Raw genomic sequence first — 23362 nt, 5'->3', positions numbered from 1 at the left:
AAAAATCCTTATTCCTCATAATATCTGCTTCTATTGAAGAAGTTCATTTTTATGCATATTACAGCATCTCCAAATGCTAGACAGACTTGACATCTTCCTTTCACATACGATTTCAGTAAGTCTTTAAAAAACAGTAGAGAATTCTTGCACACATTTCCATAGATAATGTAAAGAAAGAAAAGCTCTGATATGAGAAATATTAGTGGAGACCATCTATCCACTTAAGTGGTGTTTTCCTTTGTATCAGAAAAACCACCCCAAACTATATACTTAATCTAAAGAGCTTCAGGCAGGTAGTCATTAAGATTCATCCTGTGGTGCACCAGGACACACTCCAGTCAGATGCTGTTTACAGACTGCGTTGCTCACAATTCCAGTCAGAGCAGGGTGGCAAGCAAGCAGCCAAGGTCCACCAGGGAGCTGACAGCACCCCAGCAATCCAGTGGCAACACTAGAGTGCCAAGGCTTCCACAGGGGCTTTGATTTTGGGGGCATTTGTAGAAGGATCAGAACATGAGCCCTGTCCCTGGCAGAAGCACAGTATACCTTTGTGTCCCTGCCTCCCCTTCTCCAAGGCTTCCATGAGTTCCTTTGCTTCTTCCCCAAATACTCTTTGAAGAGGAAAAAATCATCCAATTAAACTATCAGTCAGAGATGAAAAAATACGCCACAGGGTTGGGAGAACAACAGAAATCCTATTAATAAGATATCAATCTGACTCCATAGAAGAAGTGGTTGGACAAGATTCTTACACCTTCGGAGAAAGAAGCACTACAAAACACATTGATTCCTGAAGCTCTTATTCTCTGCTAGAGAGCAGCCTGAGACAGCCTGAAAAATCAAAACAAAGCAGCAGCAGCAGCAGCTAGAGTAAGGAAGAATTAGTATGAAACTAAACATACCTGAAACATAGCAAGTCTACAGCACAAATCTTACTACCAGCAAAGGGGAGATAACTGAATTTATGGGGGATCAAGAAGACATAATACAACCAACTGTAGTACCAAAGTTGTGTAGCTATTTCATAAGTTAAAACATATATAAATTGTATAGATTATTTATATAATATTCTATATAATAGTTTTCCTAGTTACTTCTAACACTTTTTAGGACACTGGAATGTTACTTACTAGTATTTAATCTATGAAGACATTCTATATTGACGCTCTGAACAAAGTTTCACATAAAAAGCATAAGAGGGCCAAATTCTACCCTAAAAGAATTATTATGGGGGGGAGGAAGTGTGTAATACTCCTCAAAAAAAAAAAAAAAAAAAAAAAAAAAAAAAAAATCTAGGCTTCATTTGAAGTTTGAGTCAAAAGTAATCTTCATTTTTTCCGTAAATGACTAAGAACTGAGGAAGTTTCTAATCTACACCCTCCCACTTCAACACCAACCCACAGCCCTGAAAGCCCCTTCCGTATCTCCTGTGAACGGATTCTGCCCCATCTCTCTGCCTCCCCCATACTCCGGATCTTGTAAGGTCGTGTTGTACCTCTGTGAAGTAGGGTCTTGAACCCGCAAAACAACCACTATCCCTCAACTGCCATTAACAATGATTTATGTAATGCTTTGCTATATTAAAAACAAAATAAGTGTTCTTCAGGGCGTATTTTGCCTACAGAAAGTTGACAAGCTTCTGAGGCAAACAGTAAATTGACATGACAGTACTGTTTACCAGAGCACTATCTCTCCTGATTTAGTGTGGGCAGGTTCTTAATGCTTTCCTCTGTGAATCATAATCTCTCCTAGTTACTTAGAACATGTTAAAAAGCTAAATCTCCCTGAAGCTGGTTGCTCCTCCAGGTTGGAATGAGAGCCCCCTGGAGATCTACTGTGGTGTTTGTACAAAACACCCTGTGAATACCTAGGGCAAAAAAGATTGGCAGGAATTGCATTTTTCTTCACACTAGATATAGTTGCGCAGCAAACATTTAATTAAAAGAATTCTACACTTAAAAAAAAAAAAAAAAAGCTTAATCCCTTTGCCACAGTATGTTTACAAAAAGTGGACTTAAAGTGATTATAATCAATCACAATAATAAATATTCTCAAATCCAAGAGACTTAAAGGACAACATTAAAGGTAAGATAACTAACTTAAGAAACACATCATTATAATTATCATCTGTATAGTAGATACTTACCCACTTACACTGAGGGCAGAACATGGTACACTGATACCCAGATTATCTTACTAACAATTTGTTAAATATGTACATGGAATGAAACAAAGCTGAAGCCCCATTAAGGAACCCACCTGGATGAACAAAACAGATGTAAAACAATTTCGAAATTTCTTAAGCTGCTTTTGAGAAAGTCAGGGACAGAACAACCAAACTAAATTTCAAAAATGAACTTTCTGGCTCTGAATATAATTGAACCAGTGACTAAATTTGGCTATATTCATACAGAAACATACTTTAAATTTGCCACATTCATTTCTGATGCATTGTTATACTACAACACACTATAAATAGCAACAGATATACAGTGGCTTTTTTTTTTTTTTTTTTTTTTTTTATCTATTTTAGTCATCTTTAGAACTGAATTAAAGAGAGAATGAGAGCCTGCTCATTATCTTAAGCTTAAATGACAGTGATATGCAAATAATTTAAGTTGCATAATTCCTACAAAGTGTAGTTGAAAGGTAGATGAAATTAAAGGTAAAAAGATTTCAACTGAAAGAGCTATACATTACATTCACAAAAAGATGTAGCAGAAAATACTTTAATTTACATTTTGTAGATTTAAACAGATAGCAAAGATTCAGAACTGCATTTAGATCTCGGTAAGTAGTCCAAACATTAATTTTAATAAATATCATTTGAATAGGCTAGATACGAGGAATTGTAAAGTGATGAGTTGCTGATTGCTAGTTTATAAACATAAGCATCTAGCTTATTTACAACATTATAGGTCATTTCCCAGAAAAGCAGAGCAAGGTCAGATAAAGGTGACCCAATATTCAAAAACACAACTCAGGAAAGTGTGGCACAGTATTTCATGCATATACAGTGACATATAGCATAAATCACCAGCTGAAGTAGGAAAGTACTTTTATTATTCCACCTTACAGAGGTCTGCATCTTGCTTTTCTCAATTTATATTTTTGTCTTCCCCTTCAGACACTGAAGATCAAGCTTTTCAACGGTGCCTTCCATTTTACATAAGCAGTTTGCACCAAATCTTTTTACCATTTTGGTTAAGTCTTCATGACTTGGTGGGGGAAGGGGGAGGAAGCTTTGTCTTCTCACTACTTCTGTGATTACAATCATTGTGTCATTTGTACAAGGAAATGTAATTGTGCTCTGAAATGAATGGCAGACAATGCTGACAAGCTGATCTCCATCAACAGGAAGCTGGAATTTAAAATAGTTTACAGCTTATGAACAGCATAACTAATCTGATTCTTTAACATAAAAACATCTGTAGCTTGCTAAAAGTTATTTTAACATAAAGAACTAAGTCATCTGATTCACATGACAAAACTTCATAGGCCGCACAGTCAAATAATGTGAATCAAATACAGTAAAAAAAGGTGACAGGAAAATTGCTTAAACTGTATTTCTAACATGAAAAAATCTTTTTATTTTTACAATAAAAAAAATCTTACTTTATATTTTTACAATAACAATGAAGTGCTTTCCATACTAAGTGAAATGTACATTCAAATGCAACAGAACTTCTCTGTACACAGAATTTTCTGTTGAATTGCATTCTTGTGTTTTCACAACACAACAGAAAAGAAGAACTTCTCATCCCTTTATGCTCTTATCCAACTGTATTAACCTTGCCAGGTTTGTGCCAATAAGGGTTACAGGAGCAGGTGTCCAGGATCTGCATGCCTGAATTTCTCACCTGTCCCATGAGCAAGTGCATGACACTAGTATATGATGCTGCTTCAGTGTCCATAAATTTTAGCCAGGCACTGGTGGAAGAAAAATAACAAGCTGCACCACCAGAAGAAGGTTGGAAGCAATTCACTTTCCCCACAAAGCATGGAGGAAAAAGGGAAGAAACAATTCTAAAACTCAAGTCCTTCCTGGAGCAGTATAGACAATATATATATCATTTTTTTTCTCCCCACTAGAAAATCCTGCCCAAAGTTTTAGCCACTACAGTAATATAAAAAACACTTTTCCAATATATACACTAACCCAGAATAGTTAGATGTTCATTTGACCAAAACCAGTGGCTCACATTTGAACTAGTTATCTAGGTTCCCTTTTCAATTTAAATTGAGAAGAAAAACTCCAGGGTGAAAAGCATTACCTCAAAGTCTAATCTTGCACAGACCTCAAAATAGGTCAGACAAATCCGCCTAAAAATCACCTGCTCTCTTCTATTAACTTGGAAGGGGGCCTGTGCTGACCTGCTCAAATGTGGGTGCCCAAAGGTAAGTGAGGCTGCTGCACAAGAACATGACATCATCCCCACACTGGCATTAGCTTTCTCTAACACTGTGTTAAAATATCTACTGGTTTAAACAGGAGCAAAAGACTGGATACCAGTTCACTGCCAATTTATGCAACTACCACCAAAACTTTGTTAATTATTTTTTTTCTCCCCCATTTAGTTTTCCCCAGTTCAGCTCAAGGTCTTACTTTCTCAAGAAACAATACTTCTGCAATACCATATCGTGTCAGCAGGAGAGTCTGTCTCTTCCAGTCAGGTAGAAATGCGAGCAGTTTCTAGATAGTCTGGGAACAGAGGACGCAGAGTACACTCCAGCTTTCAGAAAATCTCAACTGTAAAGGACCACAATATGGAAGCCAATACAGTTACAGTAAGTTATATAAACAGTCATAAAAATCTGCCTGGGTGAAAAACATTTAAGAGTTTAAGAGCACTTTATTCTGTGAAGACTATTACTTTTATAAACAAAAGATAAATATATCTATACTGTACCAGCATTTCCTACATTCATAACTCCTACCTTCACTTTTAAACATGTTTCAAAAAAAATATTACTTCACTTTAAATTTAAACCAATATATAGTTGCTTCTAATCAGTAGTACTGTTTCTGAATTTTGGACAATGATAAAATATCACTGACATTCGTGGACAATGATAAATAAGTAATTTCTTATTTTATGCAAGTTATATCATTAATATACCCGCTTTATTATGCTGAATATGCTTTTAAAGAAGATACAATTAGGGATTGCATAGATAGAATATGCAGTATTAAATGTCAGTATGATTATGAATATTTAAAAGCATCTTTTAAAGTGACTATAAAAACAAGTTCTTACATTTTTGCACTAACCATTCAACATAGCAATAAAACATAACCATTAAGAAAAAAATCTCTTTCCATTGCTCAAAGAGAAAAAAATGTGCTATTTTAACATGTTAAAAATTAAAAGGACAATTTCTGGAAACTGAACTTGTAATTACAAATTGGAAGAAGATAAAAGGGACTAGATGCAAACTTGATTGAGCAAAGCTTTTCTGCTAGCAGCATGCTACTAACCATCCCCCTCCCCTCCACAAGCCAAGTTAAGGGGCTGCAGAAAAGCTACCCCCAACTACACTGCATCAGAGATAAGGTGGTTGTTTTAAAGTGAAAAGGAACCTTTTAAAAACACCAGATAAGGAAAAAAATCTTGGTATCAGCACAATGCAAAGGAACTCAGTGTGAAATAATATTTTCTGCTCAATAAATTTCCTATTTTTAAGTAAACTTCATAATTACAAGTAGTCAGAACTCAACAAGACCCTTATTTCCTCTTTCAGTTTTTCTTTTACACAGCCAGAATCAGAGTACCCAGGCCTCAATATACTGAAGCTCAGTACTGGGCACAACGGGGAGGCAGGAAAGAACCATCTCTCACAGGAAAGGCCAAGTCCGGATGGAGGTACAGTAATTTCATATAAAACAACTATCTTTGAAAGAAAGACAGGAAAATAAAGAAAATTTAGAAAGCATCAATAATACAACAGATTTGTGAGCAGAGAACTTTAAAAACAAACAGATCAACATAATTTATGTGCTTAAAAACTATATACTTCATTCATAAATATCTTCTAACAGCCACTCCTAGTTTAAACATAAATATTCAAGTTGGTATTTGATTTTACTTTTGATCAGTTCATAAGAGTCCTGTAAGGATCAGTTCCTTCTGCTCAACGCAATCATGTAAAAGATCTTCATTAATGGGTTGTGCAAAGGCCTTCATTACCTAGTTTGTTGTAATAAAACTTTAAAATTCTGCAGTTCTTTTATACTTGTGGAAAGTCTGTAAAAGAAACAACACCCCTAAGCATTAGTAAATCAGTTGTAGAAAAATGCAAAATTTTAGGGGTGGTGGGTGGGACAATTCTATCCATAAAATTAACACACTCAGATACCATTTTTCCTCAGATGATCTACTATCTGGCATTCCATTATATTTAAATAAAATATTACATGGATTAAAGTTCAGATATATCTAAAAATTTTCCTCATTCAATGCATCTAAAACTTCTCAGAGGTGACAATTTTTAATATCCACACTCTCTTAAACAGAAAAAGGACTAGAAATCTTTATGCTCAAGATCTGAAGAACTAGCATGACGAACAAAGCAAATTCTACATGTCTTTTAAACCTTTTGGAAAGTTATTTCATCTTTTGAACAGACAAAGTTATTGCTGTTTCAGAAAAGTTAGTCAAAACTAAAGATCTAAGAAAAATAATCACATCACATAGAAAAATCTGAATGCCTGGGGGGCATTATAAAAAACTCAAAGTAATTTTGTTCCTTTTCACTACTTTTTATGTACACCCATTTAAAACAGAAGTTCAAAATGTATTTGTAGAACAGCTGTGGTCAGTGTTCCAGGTTCCAAAAGGAGGAAATATACCCAAACTTCAATAAATAAAACTGTTCAAGAGACAAATTCAGCTTTCATAAGACTGAATTTGAGATCTTAGATAAAAAAAAGAATTAGATCCCAACATAAAACAAGGACTAATATTCAATACTTTACATACTCAGTTTGATAGCATTAAGTTTACTAGTCACTAGTAATTACTCAGCCTTTAAGAATTACAGCTACATGATCAGTACCATCTTTCCACAGATACTGTGCATCAACACTGAAGGTGTTTCTTTCTCTTTCTTTCTTTTTTTTTTTAACTATACAAATGACAAAATAAATGACAAAATAAACCTACCTTCCAAAGGCATTTACAAGAGCAACTATTTCTTGACGTGTGAGTTGAAAACCTTTTGATGGACTATTCTCAGGAAGGCTCTGTATTTCTTTTTCAGAAAATAAAATCTTCAGAGCAGTTCCTAAGCCTTGAGTCTACAAGAAAATTTATGTTTTAATATTACAAAGAGTACTTCCCTCTTACTCTCGGAAAATTGTAAGGAAATTACAAAATTACTAATCCATCAAACATATATTACCAGTTCTTATATATTGATGCTCCCTCAACCTAAGAATACTTTGCACACAAGGCAAAACACTACTGCAAATGCATGCCAACAGTTGTGCACTAGGTTCATTCATTTACTAAGAACATTTTTTCCTTCAAATATACTTGCTCTTCCTCTTGTTTTTAATCTCTTCCTTTGCTATCTGGTTTCTTGCCAGCCATACCAGATGCACCTGAAAGCAGATCTGTTAACAACACTTCCAGCTCCCTTCCCCTCTAATAGTAGAGATGCCTCACTGCTGTGGTTGGACCAAATCTCCCTTTTCTTTCCTCCCTCACTTTTTTTCAAGTTGAACTAGGTTTTTAATATTATGATGTGTCAAAACACATCTCCTGCTTTTTCCATCTCCAGTCTCAAAGGTGGGCATTGCAGCTTCAGTTTTAACCTCTGTTTTCTGCACAGGAGTAGAACAGAAGAAGCTATTCTTACTTCCCCTTTTAATCAGGGTGGGAAAGGACCACTGGCGTTTGACACAAAGTGTTTGAGGCTGCCTGCAAGAGAATTCTAGAGATCAAGATATTCATCTGACTCTTCTTCATTTTGCATGAGAGAAAAAAAAATGATTAGTAGATCAGAAACTTCAACTAAGACATGGTAAAGCAGAACCCTGGGAATTCTGCAGAGGCCACTGATTCTTCTTTTGTTACAAATTTGAGAACTGTACTCTGACAAACAATGTTATGCCACAACAGGCACCCCAAGGTACCAGCTATCCTCAGTCTGGACTTAACATTAGCCTTGAGAGTTAAAATCTTGTTCTCAGTAAAATAAAAATATGAAGTCTCCAGAAACACACTTTAAAAACTCATCTTTACTGTGCATCTTGCAGTATTCTATAGTTGTCTTAAGACCACCCTTCAAGTGGCAAGCTCTCTCTACTTTCATTTTTTTACTAAATCCTTCAGGTTCTAGAGAAGTTTCTAAATCTAGGGAAAACATCTTTTTTGTTTGCTGGCTTCTGCATAAATAATGAAAATCTGAATGACTTTTTTTACTGCTTCAATTTGTGGAATTAAATCTCATGTTCAACTTTAACAATTGACCAAGAAAGTGCAGTATTTCTAGGAAGGCTTCCCAGAGCTGACACTGCGAGGCTTATCTAATCACTGAATACAGATGTTAATTACCAGAAAAACTTTGCCTTGAAGCATCTGCTCTAAATCAAATTTCAGAGAATACAAGCTCTACCTTTTAGTCAATAGAACAGCTGTGGAAAGTTTCATAACTTCATGTTTCTAAGAAATTAAATACATTTTATTTAAAGGTAAGCTAAAAATATCTTTTATTTTGAATATATGTAAGGATATCAAACAACCAAACATGCAAAAAGTCTAGATATTTAGGTAAGAGTCATTGTGCCAAATTAGAACAGATGCTAATCTCCCAATAAACCCAATACACACATAAGCCATACCTGCAGTTTGCCCCACAATCTGCATTTATCACATCCAACACAATCCATTATGCGGGATATGTTCTTGAAATGCAGTCTAAACTCTTCCTAGTTGTCAAAACAAAAAAGTTAGCTTAAAGTACTTACAGTTTTATAAAACAGGTGAGCTAATTTAGTCCTACTAGAGTATCAGTCCTCTACTGCTAAGACCGAACAAAACGTCTACCACAGAGGTCAGGTCAAAACAAGGGTCTGTGTAAGCCTAGTATCTTCTTTCAAAGCTCAGCATTTCCTGAGCTGTAAGTACTGTATCTTTCTGTCCCTCCCAGATCTTTCCTCCATTAAATTGTCCAATTCCTTTTTGAATCTACACACATTTTTGACGCACAGGTGAACAAAGTTACAATTCACAAGAAACATTTTCTGTTCAAAGCCACGGGCAGATTGTTGCTTTGCAGCTTCAGTTAGAGTGAAAGCTATGGGAACTGTCAAGGAAACAAAAGCAGCACAGAACCAATTAAGATGATATAAATAAATATTTAAGGTCAGAAAAAACCCAGCTGGACTATAAACTATTATCATCCTTTTATGATGATAAATTCCAGCTACTACAAAAATAACTAATAAAAACAGACTTGCACCTTTATTACTATGAGCCACACTGCAGCTGTGGAATTGTAATGCATACCAGTTTGAACAAGAGCCTGTTAACACTGAAAGTCACTAGGTAACAGCATTTCCATTAGGTTCTTGCCTCTGGGAACTATGCCCTTCTAATGTTAAGTTTATTCTCGTTCACTCACATGTACAGACATATACATATATATTTATACATACACACACACACTGGACATCTGTTTAAGTAAAAAGAGAACACTAGATTTTTCCTTTGGGAAATCTATTCCATTTAAATACAATATTGCTTCTAATGGACTTATTTGCCTCCCCATAGGCCTAATAGTAGGCCCAATGTACTACAACAGATTTTTCTCTGTTTGGGTATGGAAAACACCTTTCATTCATTTACTATAAAGTAGATTAAGAAGCCTCAGATATAATTCTTCAAGTTCTTAATCTGTCTTTTGTTTTATTTTCCCCATCTACCAGACACATGCTGCTGAGAGAGATTTTCTAAAATAAAAATAGTATTTTGTGTGTCAGTCAGAAACCAACAATTAATAATGCTTTACCTTTAATGACTTGGCTCCCTTTTTATCTCCAGCAAACATGGACTTTTCATCGAAGTGCATGTGAAAGGATCTAATAAGGACAAACAACAAAAAAAATGGCATAAACTACAACATACCATCAAGATCACTGAGCAGTGTTTCTGATCAGTGTAAGCTGACACATACAATTCCATATACAAAGACAGCAAAATATACAGCAAAAAATCCAATATACTAACATTCAGGAAGTTAGGATCTCAGGAAACTCAGGAAACATCTCAGGATGTTAGATCTCAGGAAAGAGATACTTTTTCAGTTCGTAGTCTTCACAAAATAGCTCTTCAAAATTTTACTGAATAGTAGCAGTTTCACTATTTAATCTTCAGAATTTGAAACATGTTTTTTACAGTTTTGTTGAAAATTTTTTTCTCTCCATTTCCACTGATCAATACTTCCTTCTAATACACAATACAATCATTTTAACATTTGCTTCTTGGCTTGATCAGTGTCTGCCCAAATCTCAAATATCTAGCAAGATTACAGCTAGAGAAGACAATGAAGCCACAGAGCATGTTACCTATCACAAAATTAATGCAAAGGTGAGCAAGAAAACTTCACTAAAGAACCTTACAGATCATTAAGAAGAAAAAAGAGATGGCTAAAACCCCAGAGCTAAAATCTATGCTAAAAACTGGATCAGTCACTGGATCATTAGAAGACTACATGTAACATTTTCCTTTTCAAAATAAATTAGGTGCCTCTTATACTAAAGAGTCAAAAAACAAATAGGAGTGGCTTTTTTTTTTTTTTTTTTGATTGGCGCATTAGAATGTATGAAAAATATTTACTTCTTCCTGTCAAAAGTATAAATTCCTCTTGTTCCCCCCATGACTTAATTTTACCTCCTCATCCTATTCTCCCTCCCATCCCATACAGTCAGGAAGTCACCTATTTTCACTTGAGAACATAACTGATAACTTCAAACTACTGACAGAAGAAAGTGTATGCCTTACTTTGTATCTCTGAAGATATCTAGCAAGAGAGCTTTAGATTCAGCATCCTCATGGCCATTTCCAGTGTAAAGGTCAACAACTGAACGCTCAAAGTATGGTGCAACCTTTGACAAAGCACGCAGCTCTATCAAATATAGAAAATATAAGTTTTTGAGCCTCCTTGGTCCTTCTCCTTTTGTTTCAATAGGGTCAAAGCGGCGAGTGAACTCTTTCACATTTGGTCCCCAGCGAGGTTTCCCCCAGGTTTCTAAGCCAGGGAGGAGGAGGGGAAAAAAAAAAAAAAAGAAAAAGAAAAGAGAGAAAGAGAGAGAGAGAGAGAGAGACACAAATATTTGGATAAGAACTAAGATAAGAGCTTTTGGTACACACCAGAAATATTCAGAGAAAACAAATGCACATTAAGGACAATATAAAAGTCCATTTAGCAGTTTTATCTAGATTTAGATTACCTTCAAGAAGATAATTTGCACATAGATGCAAGTTGATGCTAGCATGAAGTCCAGAAATGAGTTTATAGAACACTCTTTTCTCAAGGCAAAGACCTATCCAGGGAAAGATGACAAAAAAAAAAAAAAAAAAAAAAAAAAAAGTATTAAAATTAACACGATAGCCTTTCACATAAAGTCTTCATCATTTAACTTTCAAGAGTTACAGTCAATTAGTACTAATAAACTGCCATGCAAAAATTGCTCAAACATAAAAATCTCATGAGTTTAAAACAGTTTTGAATTTTTACAGTCTGGAAACCAGAATTATACTATGATCATCCTCATTCTCATGTAAGCTACTACTGGACTACAGTAGCTATTTTATACAGAAAAAAAACTTACAGCATTGCAAAACAGCCAAAGTACTTCTTCACAATTCTACTGTAAGTTCACTGAAGACATAAATGCACTCAACAAAACTTTGAAAACATGACTTTGACTGGAGGAATTTTACATCGAAACAGTAGTGTAATGGCATAGGATGGCCAAAATATAATTTAATGTAAAAGTTAGTGAAGATAAAGCTTACAACAAGAGACAGAGACTACACAGGAGTTAAAGTTTTTGAAGATAGATTTGTGCAACTCCCCTGCCACTCCAGTCTCCACAAACAAAAGAAGGTAAAGCTGATGGTGAAGCTTTATCTGTAAGTAATGCTGAGATATGGCCTCATTTAGAGACATCACTATATTAAAGAGCATGTGAATTTGCATGCTTTCCTACAACAGAACTGATTAAATTTTTTCAACAGAGAATTAAAGGAAATGCACAATTAAGTTTAAAACCAAAATACCTTTTCTTCCTCAATTTAATTTTTTTCACATCTCCAGTACACCATTGCTACCATTGTAACAATAATTTGCATTTAGATATGAACAAGAAGCAATCTGTTTTGCCTTTGAACACAAATTGTTCTTTATTAGTTAGTTTGTATACTGGGGACAGAATCATCAAAAGCTTTAATACTTTTTAAAGCTGTTTTCAATTAAACTCCCCTAAGCAATGATACTAATTATCATGTCTTAGCTTATACATTTAAAATGGGCAGAAAATTCAAAGTAACTGGTATTGAAGTTACTCCTTTTAGAAGATTAAACATTGAAATATTTAAGCAGTGTACCACCTAAATGAGTAAAGTTTTCTAAAGGCCCTCAAGCAAAAATATTCTTTGAGTGACATTCAGAAGTTCAACACAATTTACCAAAAGCCTACACTACGAAAAATATTTGGGGAGAGGGAAAAAAAAGTACTGCTATGTATTTCTTCTAATGAATTCACTATGTTAATCATCCAACAGGCTTTACCTTCTAGCCATGTGTAGAAAGATTCTCCTGTAAATATAAAACACAGTTAAATGAAAAGTATTCAGTTTCAATATTACAGTATGCCTATTAGCTGCCAGCTGGTCACAAGGCTGAATAATTTAGCTATTCAGTCACTGAGATGATCAAATTTAGAGGTTAGATTAAATATTAAAGTCAAGGAAAAAAATACAAAAACGAGTATGACTGAGGTACTGGTGAGGGCATTCAGAAAGCAGAAGCCTGATTCTATGTACTAGTGGTGAAGGACATAACTGAAGCGTAAATGTGCAAATGGAAATGTGTATGGAAAAGATATCTCATTTACATCCCTGCATCCATCTCTGATTATATATTATCACAACAGTCATTTAAAGAACAATTATTTCCATGAGTAGAAGAGCTACTAAAACTTGGGTTTTCAATGGACATCAATTTAGATTCTCCAAGTTTGACACCATGCGCCAGAATCCTCAGTTAAATATTGCATTACCCAAACTTGGAGATATATTAGTTCTTTACTGGATCTGTTCTTAGGCTCTAAGCCCACAAAATCGTATGTATACTAAGTTTCAATAGATTCAGCTACACATAGGTAGCAGCACCCTTTCTGTACTGCATCCTGCTGGACATTGTTAACAATAATGAAAAATTGCATCTCTGTGCTCCAATTCAAACATAAAAAGCATAAAAGATAAAGGAACAGATTGTTATTATATCAGAAGACATCTAGCTAATCTCTTGCCAGCTATGTACAAATAGCAACATGTCCTTAAGTTTTACATTAACTAAAAAAATCCCTGTCATAATTTTAGGAAGTCTGCTGAGAAAAAAGCTGAATAAGCATTCAGCACACAAAACTAGTGTACACTAAATCAGTCTTAGCATCAAGGCAGTGCTTTAAAGCAATATTAGCTTTCTATTGTAGCTAGTATCAAAAAAGGAAACATTATTCATTCCACCAGAAAAAAGAGCAAGCATTATTTCATTACTACCTTTAAACAAGGATTCTACAATAGTCAACATTAACTAAATTAAAAGCAAAGAGGAAAACTCTACGTTTAGAGGTTTCACGGTGATCTCTCTAAGTTCCTTCTGTTACATGCAATACACAATTAATTGCTGCCTTTGAAACATTAGGTGGGAAAAAAATCCTACTTATTTTCTTTTAATCCTATCCAGTAAAATATTTTTTCTATAAATATTATGTATTTGGATTCAAAAGATAGCTTTCTTTGGCTCAGCAGGTCACAGAAGATCATTAGTAAGTATTAAAAACACTTTAACACATTAAAAAAATGCTTTAATAGCATTACCTACACTGATTACTTTTCAACCCATTCTTTTCTGAGAATAAGATGCATAGCACTGATTCTTCACAGAACTGGTAAAGCTGTATATAGTTTTGAAAACACCCTTTTGCTGACTGAACTAAATAACTTCTCTATTTTTCTATCTTAAATAGGCTTCCACCATTCATTCTCTCATCCCCTTTCACTGAAAAGGGGAAAGCTGTGTGCTTACCCAAAATCAATTTTCAGAACAAATTTGCAATTTTGATAAAAATTATAGTGATCTTTGAATTGTTAAAGAGACTTCAAAAAAGGAGCACAGCTGCCACTCTGGGCAAGTCACAGTCATCTACAAATGGACAAGAACTCAATCTCTCTGACCAAAAGAATTGTAGATTAATCATTTTAGCCCTAACAGTTTTTCCCGAGCCCTCAAGCAACTTTGACTGATTTTCTCCATTTCTTCCTGCTTCTGCAATCTCATTTTGGATATGGAATGATGACAAGATGCCATGATAATCCTACCAAGCACGTAACTATCTATTTAATGATACAAACTAGCACTTATTTCATCTGCATCCTAAGTGAGTGCTTTTACTTCATCTGTTACTGTGCAGAAAGCTTCCTGTAGGCTCTCCACACTGACACGTAGATCTTTTGCCTGAGAGGTTTTAGTTAACAGAAAAATCTTAAGTCTATCCTATTGTGGACAGACTCAATAATGCTTTTTCCTCCCCATCCTGCCTTTGCTCTCCCCAAATCAAAAGAACATTCAAGGAAGTACATAAAAAAACTGTCCATATTCTTTTAAGGGATCAGACACACACATAGCTGGAGGAGACTCCAGATTCAAAAATCCTTTTTGTATTCCATTCTTCTTGCTAGTAAGGTTTTTCACAAAAAGCACAAACTCTGTAACAAGGATAAGAATCAACAACAGAATTGTATTGTGCCCGTTCTCATTCTGTTCCCTTACTCCAATTGAAAGAACTGTCATAATAAATTACTTACAAAAAAAACCCTAACTTTCCTACCCTCTAATGCAATAGCAGTAAAGCAACTGTATCAGAAGCCCAAGACTGTAATGCTTACTGCACTTCTAGAGGTTAAGCATAATAAGATGACTTACCATCATCGCCTCCTAGGAAGAGAGGGAAAAAAGAAAACAAAAAACAGGAATCCATGAGCATTAAACAGACCATTTTCACAGCAAGGCAGTAATGAAACAAGCCTTACTATAAACACTGAAAAAAGCCCACGAAACATTACTGAATCTATCAGAAAATGTAGGCAGCTTTCCACCTTCTTCCTTCTCAAGACAAGCTGAGACTAAATACATTACCATAATAAAGTCACTTGGAATTTGAAATGTTAATGGCATCTGATTTATATATTTTTATGAAAGATATGTTCTAACTTCAGAAAGCCAAGTAGGAGTCATGTTCTTCACCTCACATAATTCAACAATCTGATCAGTGCTCCTTTCCGAAATTCTGATCTGTGAATTAAACTACTTTTACAGTTCTTTTTGTGAGTATACACTGGCAATACATTAAGAATGACACAATAATTATAATCTTGTGTCTCTTTTTATTGCTAAAAGTTATCTTGTGTTTGTAATCTCTGATGGTATGTCTAACTATCATTGGTTATTAGTTCATTTTTTTTGAAAAGTGAGAAACACTATTGGGGGAAGCCATATACAGAACAATTAGAAACAAACTTATAATTTTCAATTTAAAATGAAAAATTTTAAACCCAATCCATTGGCATACATTACAATATTAATTTTAATACATTTCTGGACATATGAGCATTTCCTATGTATCCATACTTTCTTACAATAGTGCAATTATTTCTACATCTGTAATATACTAAACATTAATTATGGAAAACTTATAACTATATTACATTATCTGTCAGCTGAAGTGACTAATTTAAATGCTTTAAGGGAAAAAAGACAATGGAAGAATATAAGAGGCTGAAGAGTCTTGTTAAACTTTAATCCTTCAACTTCTCATCCACTCCAGAAAATTACTGTAACTCTGAGCCACTAAACCATTCTAGATATACTTTAATTCTCACGTCAGCGCCACTGACATTGCTGAGCCTATTCACATGAACTAAATTAAGCAAATATGTAACTAAGCATGATCATGAATCTAGATCTGTATTTTGAAAATAGATAGCTATTTCTACATAAGAGAGAGAGGGGAAAAAAAAGCACACCTACTAACTGAAGAACGTTATTTGCATCACTTGCACTGCAACAGTCATTCTGTTAAAAAAACTTCATTAAAAATAAAATAGGCAAGACCCACCCCTACTAGGCGCCAGTGGATTTAAAGGACGATAGACAGATCGAGGCCTAGAAAAGGAAGATACAAAATACAAAAATCAGTTCTAAGGTAAAACTGAAGTGCAGATATAAAAACAGACTCCCTCTCCATCCCGATTACTTGAAGCAGTTTTCTTCATAGATGCTGTTCCACACTCTCCATGCAGAGGGCCCTTTGTATCCAGTATAACGTTCCGGATTCAATAGCAAATCCACATACTGTGCATCTGGGGATCTCTCATCTAAATAGGAAATTTTTTGTTACATATTCTAGCTGATCATTTATTAAAAAAAAAGACTTAAACTTACAAAGGAAGTTGTACAGAATTATATATGAGTTCCAATATAATACTATTCTGCTTTCTTCTTGGATTATAAATGCCTTGTGCATAACAATACAGCAATATACATACCAAATAGAAACCCCTAAAGGATATGATTTCTTCCAGTCTTTTGTGCTGCCATAATTTCTGCTTTGTCTGAACACTTTCTATGGAGTCATTCAACAACACTATCAACACTTGCCACAATGTAGATGTTCTCTCACCTTATAATAAGATACAAATAGTGTTTTGTTTTAGGTGGGCTTTGAATTAAGGGTTGATTTGTCTGGAAGTGTTGGGGGAGGGCTAAATGGAAATACTACTAAATGGTTTTCTTAGGAAAAACAAGGTCAAAGTGCATCTTGTAGTTGGAACATACTGTGCATTTATTAGCTAAAACTTTTCTTCCCCTACCAGATACTCATATATACTGGCAGAAAGCTAGGCTCACACCACTTAATTGAATGAACTTTCAGCATATACCAGATCATTTGTTGGTTACAGCACAAAACACACAATTTAAGTAGAATTTCAACAAATTAAACTTGTGCCTCTAAGGTTCACTTCAGATTTCGGGCAACATACCCAAAGAAAACAGTTAAACTGCTCTCTCTGCTTGAAAACTCTGTAGGAATAAAAACTTTAAGTTTTGAGTTACAACTAGTAAAAAGCAGGAAGAATTCCCTCCCCTTCTCTATGTTAAGAGCAATTCATGCTTAAAAAAAAAGCCAGTAGTTCACAGACTTAACCATAATCAAACAGAATAGGCCAAGCAGTACTACTGAGTATTTCCTCAGATGTTGGGGGAAAAAAAAAAAATCCACAGGAACAGACAGTGAGAACTGCTCTAGAAGGAAGAGATGATCCTGCATGAGCATTTAAGCATCGCTTCAGCAGTATTAGAAAAAAAGAAAAGGACAGACACAAGATACACAAGAACACACATTGAGTGCAGATGGAACAAAGTCAAACTATAGCTTGTTTATTTGTCAGCATGGCTAACCTAAGCAGTTCCTAGCCTTATCGGTAACTTCAGGTCCCTACTTGTTCGTTTATTGTCCACCCACACCTGGAATTTGTGGGGCAGTGCAGCAGAACACTTGGAAATCGGATCCAAGTTAGGAAAGCTTTTTCCAGCTAGATCAATTCCCTGATCTGCTTTATCATAAGCCTGACAAAAAGCTGTAAGAGCAATACTGAGGGAACGGTTTTTGCACTACAGCTGAGTCAATTATGAGCTCTGTCACCAATGGGAAGAGAGGAGAGGAAGAGAGCAACACTTTCTTCCCCCTCACCTCTCGCACTGCGCTAAGCCAGTTCATCCCAATAACCTGGGGCTGGGAAAAGAAGATACCAACCTACTTCTCTGCTATTCTAATCAGCTGAACCAGCTTCCCACCATGCAGTGAGATACATGCCAGTGGCAGTGCAAAAAGGCACTGGAAGAACACAGTGGGGGGTAGCGCTTCCCCATTCAGCGGGATATGATGAGAAGAGGTGCAGTGGAATCAGGAACTACTAAGTTAATACTGTTTCTAAAAGAAATGCTCCTTAAACTAAACACCTTTCCCAAAGGACTCCTCTTAAAAAGCTACATGTGCAACTTGAAGATAGCAGAGACAACAGCAGCTTATTGCATATACAATTTCAGATCTGCAGTAGTAAACACTCAGTGAACATTACTGAGGAGTTTATACAGAAAATTTTCACGGATAATACACAGTAGAAGTGCTGAAAGAACTACAGTTGTTAAGTCTATTACAGCTGCTACTTTCTCAGGTGACACCAAACATCAGCCTAAAGACAGATTACAATATCTTGCATTACATTCTGATTCTTTCTAGCATGGGAGGCTAAAGTATTTAATAAAAAGGATTTGGACAGCCATTGCTAGATTCCTGAATATGACAATTTCCATGTTTATCTGAAAAACATTCCTCTATGCTTTGAATGTTAGAAGCAAATAAAAGGACTTACACATGTGGAGCAGAGGGAAGACACAACCCAGTATCCTACTGTTTTAACAATGAGAAAGTTTTTACAAATAAGGGTGAGTTTAGTACAGAGATCATTTGAAACATAAGAAGGCTGGAAAGGAATAGAATCAGCCCAAGCATAGACAACAGAATAGCAGCAAAAATAATATGGCAGTAAGAAACTAAATCAGGTACAAGTAAGTTGTCTTATATTTGTACCGTATGCAACTCTTGTCAGAGGTAGATTTTTTAAGAACACGCTAAAATCCTCCCACTTATTTTCTTCTTTTTTATTTACACTGATGTCTTCCACTCACTACAGCAACAGGAGGTAATACACTACACAGACTACCAACTATTCCATGTAAAAACTGCATTCTCTGCATGTAAGATTATATTAACTACCACATGTCCATTTAGTACAAAATTAAAACTTTAAAATAGTTATTTGCAGAGCAACTACAATCTTTTCTGTGTGTGTATATGTGTGCACATGTGTTATGTTTCTAAAGAGACAGCAAATAAAACAAACACTCTGAAAAAGCTTAAACATTTTACCATCAAGTTCACAAAAATGATCCTGTGAATCATCGTATCTTGCCCAGTCAATGAAAGCCTCCTTACTTTGGTTACTGAGGGGAAGAAAATACATTCGGTTTTAAACTTTTAAATAAACAATTTCATTAAGAACTACTGAAAGAAACACGAACCACAAAGTAACCTGAAACTAAATTCTGAATTACTGTATCTGACACTGAATATATGGAGTTACTGCTCATTAGCTACACAAAGTCAAGCAGGCATCAACTGCAATACTTCTAAAAGTAAGTTTAACATAAGACAGCAGGAAAGATTTCACTGTCCTTATCTGAACAAACTGGCAATGACTTCATTCCCTTCAGTAAAAGCTTGGTAAAATATTTCCATAGCACAAGTTTTTAAACACTTTTCAAAGTATTTCTTTAGCATCTATAATTTTTAATTGATCATAATATTTTTTTAACCCTTACTTTCAAAGGGACCTACAATAGTTAGCCTTGCTTTGAATGGGAGGTTGGACCTCTAAAGCCCCCTTCCAATCTGAAGTATTCTAGTAGTATGGTTTGCCTTAAGCCTTTTAAACAACAACAGTATTCCACTCATCTTGGCATTTTCAAGGCAGAGAGACAGGCACCTAGAAGTTCCCATACTATGAAATACAAACAGCACCAAAAATTGAATGCTTCCTTCTACATGTATACGCAGTACAAAACTACTGATGATGCTAACACCAAAATGTAAGCAAAGTTAAGTTTGGGAACTCCTGCTCTAGGATAGAGTGAAGACCCTTGAAATAATATGAACAATCCATTCAATTAAATCAAATTAGAACGAGCTCACTTGTACAGAGACAGTTCTGAAACAAGATACTGTTCTTATCTTCTGCCAAATCACAACAGGAGACTTTATACTTGCTATTAGCTGAGTAGCCTTAAAAGCTTCCCTGATGAACTTCTCCAGTAATTACTACCAGAGAACACTTGCTATTCATAAGAAATAGTTGATAAAGGAGAATAATCCAAACCCATGAGGATTATGCACTGCTCAGTAGAGCATGTAGAGGTTGGCCTACAAATCACAAACTTGTCTTGCTCTTTCAAGATCCATTACATGCTGCCCTATCCCAACTTTGACTACCCCAATCTCACAAAAGGCAATCTTCTCTTTAGTTCTCTGAACATATGCTCGATTTTGTATTCTTGGTCCTACAGGAGTAGGAATTACTATCCCTAAAAAACTAGACAGAGGCTCCACTCAGGTTTAAAATACTGCACACCAGGTGGAAGCAGTTGCTTTTTCATGGCAGTCTCATTTTGTTAGAGGAACATCCCAACATCAGTATCAGGTAAAGGTGTTTCTGTGGCCAAAAGCAGCAGATCTCTCTTTCACTAGAACTGACTTTTCTCTTTTTTAAAGGTGCAGAATCTAAAAGAATGCAAGTTTTTGTGAATGCTGTTAACATACTTGCTTCCTCCATTGCAATACCATCCTGTAGAATTCCTCCCACCCAACCCTGACTGTGCCATGCAATAAGCAAGATCAGGGAATTGATCCAAGGTAAAAAGTAGCTTTGCCAACAATAAAATGGGCTCCCTGATCCGGTTCACTGAATGATCGCAAACAGGCACATCACTGTAACAGAGGACAGAGCAGGACATAATCCCCTAATTCAGCACAGTCATCAAGAACAAAAAATGTTAATACCAGTAAAAAGTAGGAAAAAAAATCTGGTTTTATTTGAAAGGTTCCTCCCTCCCAATGCTGTATCTTCTTCTACTAATACTGATTTTTTTTTTTTTTTTTTTGGAAAAGGTATTTATCACTTTAACCTTTACTGTCAGATGTTCTTGCACCATTTCACATTTACTTTTTAATGGACTATGGAAACAATGAAGAACAAAAACCAGCACATTGCAAAAACAGGACAGACAAAAATGAAATGCTGCTTTGTTACTATTTTTGTATTATTGGTATAAATCACAGCATACCTTAAGGTACTGTTAACTGCTCCTAGTTTGTTAGCTTGCTCACAGTCTTCCAATTCTTTGGAATTATTTGCTGCTTTTGAATACTGTAAGAAAGTTTATATTTAGTATACAAATAAATTACCTAAAATTCTCTGAGGGGAAAAAAGGGTGATGTGAAAGGTATTTCTAAATTTAGAAGTAAATCTGCCAGTGCTGCGGAAAAGGAATCAATTTTGGAAGTAGTAAGTAATTTTGAAATATTTATTATTTCTGTCTTTCTTCACTAACTTTCATCAGGCCAGTCTCATCCTGTTGATTTAAATACCACACACAATTCAGCTAAATATGTCAAAAAAGGGTTTTTTATTCAATAGAGTTCTGAAGTGGCTTAGATCCTTTTTTTTTACATTCTTAAAAACTGACCTTGAAAAATAATCATCGTTATACCCATACACATATCTTGCATTTTGCAAGCCTCATCACACTGCAAGGTTTTTTGGTCAGTTTTGTAAGAAAGCTCATTGGCTTTGGTCATTCCCCCCTTATGTTTCACATGAGGAACGGCTGCAAGAGCTGAGCCTGTTTAGCCTGGGGAAGAGAAGACTGTGGGGGAATCTCATCAATGTGTACAAGTACCTGAAGGGAGGGTGTCAAGGGGATGGGGCCAAACTCTTTTCAGTTGCCCCGTGTGACAGGACAAAGGGCAATGGGCAGAAATTGAAGCACAGGAAGTTCCGCCTGACCGTGAGGGGGAATTTCTGCCCTGTGAGAGTGACGGAGCACTGGACCAGGTTGTCCAGGGAGGTTGTGGAGTCTCCTTCTCTGGAGATCTTCAAGGCCCGCCTGGATTCAACCCTGTCTAACATGCTCTAGGTGACCCTGCTTGAGCAGGGAGGTTGGACTAGCTGATCTCCAGAGGTCCCTTCCAACCTTACTGATTCTATGTAGCTATGATTAAGCCTGTCCATAAACACAATTTAAGTATGTACAGACCTGGAAGAGAGGATTCTTAATCTGAATTCAGATTTTTAATTGTTCTACAGTAAAACTCAAATGGAAGAATTTAAGCTGAACTCTGATTCTACAATATTTTTATGTAGTAATCCAGCAAAACAGAATTATTCTACTACTAAGAGGTTAAGTAAAACATTTAAAGGACTAAAGATAAAATCCTCCCGTTTCACTATACTATGTGTATGTCATCAGAAGTTGCTAGTCTGTCAGCTAAAAGCTCAAAAAGATGTTCTAACAATCTGGGAATATAATAGATAGTATCAGCACTCACTTAAAAACAAAAAAGGAGAAGTTTTTTTTTTCAGACTGAGCTTAAGGATTACAGAGTTGTTTTTTTAAAATCTTATCAGCCTCTAAGAAATACGGAAAATGACTTAATGTTAGCAACCAATATCTTACCACAAAGCTAAACCACTGGCCTCCCTGCATTCCAGAGCACATACTTGCATCAATTCGCAAGCCCAAACTGAACCATTACTCAGATTGTAACTGTGAAATTCATGTTTTCAAATTGTATGATTTATTTTAGTGTCTATTACATTTGATAGTATCAAAGCCTGTTATTGCATTCACAACATTGTACTATTATTGACATGAAGCATTACTATCCAGAGACAGCTCAAAATAAAAATGGAAACTAAAGGTTTTGATCAACACTTCAGAAGCAAAGAATAATTAGATAAATTTTAAAAATTCATTTTTTAAAAATAATTCATTTCTGAGGACCAAACTGTCATCAAACTTTGGTTCTTATTTCTTACGTGTATTTAGAAAAGCCGCAGGGTTTTTTATTCACAATGTACATATCATAATGCCTTTTAGAAAAAGCAAGGATTTACTTAAAATTGTTCATATATGCAAGCATGAACATTTATTTGTTTCAAATACACATTTGCATTTGTACTTTTACTACTCCTTAAAAATACACTGACCATATTGTGAGTAAACCTAAAGGTTGAGCTGTGATTCCAGTTTTGACATGGCACAACTAGTCTAGTTTTGACATGGCACAACTGCTTAACTTGTGCACAACTGTACAATTCAAGCTTCTGAGAAAAATGCTAAGTTTGTGAGAAAGCTTTAAGGAAAATATAGAAATATGTAGACTGGGTCTAAG

General features: G+C 35.3%; 1 protein-coding gene across 1 annotated transcript in view; it reads right to left on the bottom strand.

Moving 5' to 3' along the window:
- Positions 1-3546: 3546 nt before the first annotated feature.
- ERO1B (endoplasmic reticulum oxidoreductase 1 beta) overlaps positions 3547-23362 on the bottom strand; it is a 40188-nt gene continuing 20372 nt past the window's right edge. Inside the window, exons 5-16 of the mRNA XM_062572171.1 lie at positions 21253-21335; positions 19283-19356; positions 16547-16667; positions 16409-16455; positions 15217-15228; positions 12799-12825; positions 11456-11548; positions 11007-11253; positions 10015-10084; positions 8846-8932; positions 7164-7297; positions 3547-6245 (exon numbers count right to left, since the gene is read on the bottom strand). Of these exons, the coding sequence (XP_062428155.1) occupies positions 6185-6245; positions 7164-7297; positions 8846-8932; positions 10015-10084; positions 11007-11253; positions 11456-11548; positions 12799-12825; positions 15217-15228; positions 16409-16455; positions 16547-16667; positions 19283-19356; positions 21253-21335 (1056 nt within the window). The 3' untranslated portion in view covers positions 3547-6184. The remainder of the gene's footprint in view (positions 6246-7163; positions 7298-8845; positions 8933-10014; positions 10085-11006; positions 11254-11455; positions 11549-12798; positions 12826-15216; positions 15229-16408; positions 16456-16546; positions 16668-19282; positions 19357-21252; positions 21336-23362) is intronic.

Source organism: Rhea pennata, chromosome 3 (genome assembly GCF_028389875.1).
Source record: "Rhea pennata isolate bPtePen1 chromosome 3, bPtePen1.pri, whole genome shotgun sequence".
Lineage (NCBI taxonomy): Eukaryota > Metazoa > Chordata > Aves > Rheiformes > Rheidae > Rhea > Rhea pennata.
This window is presented reverse-complemented; position numbering and strand designations above follow the sequence as displayed.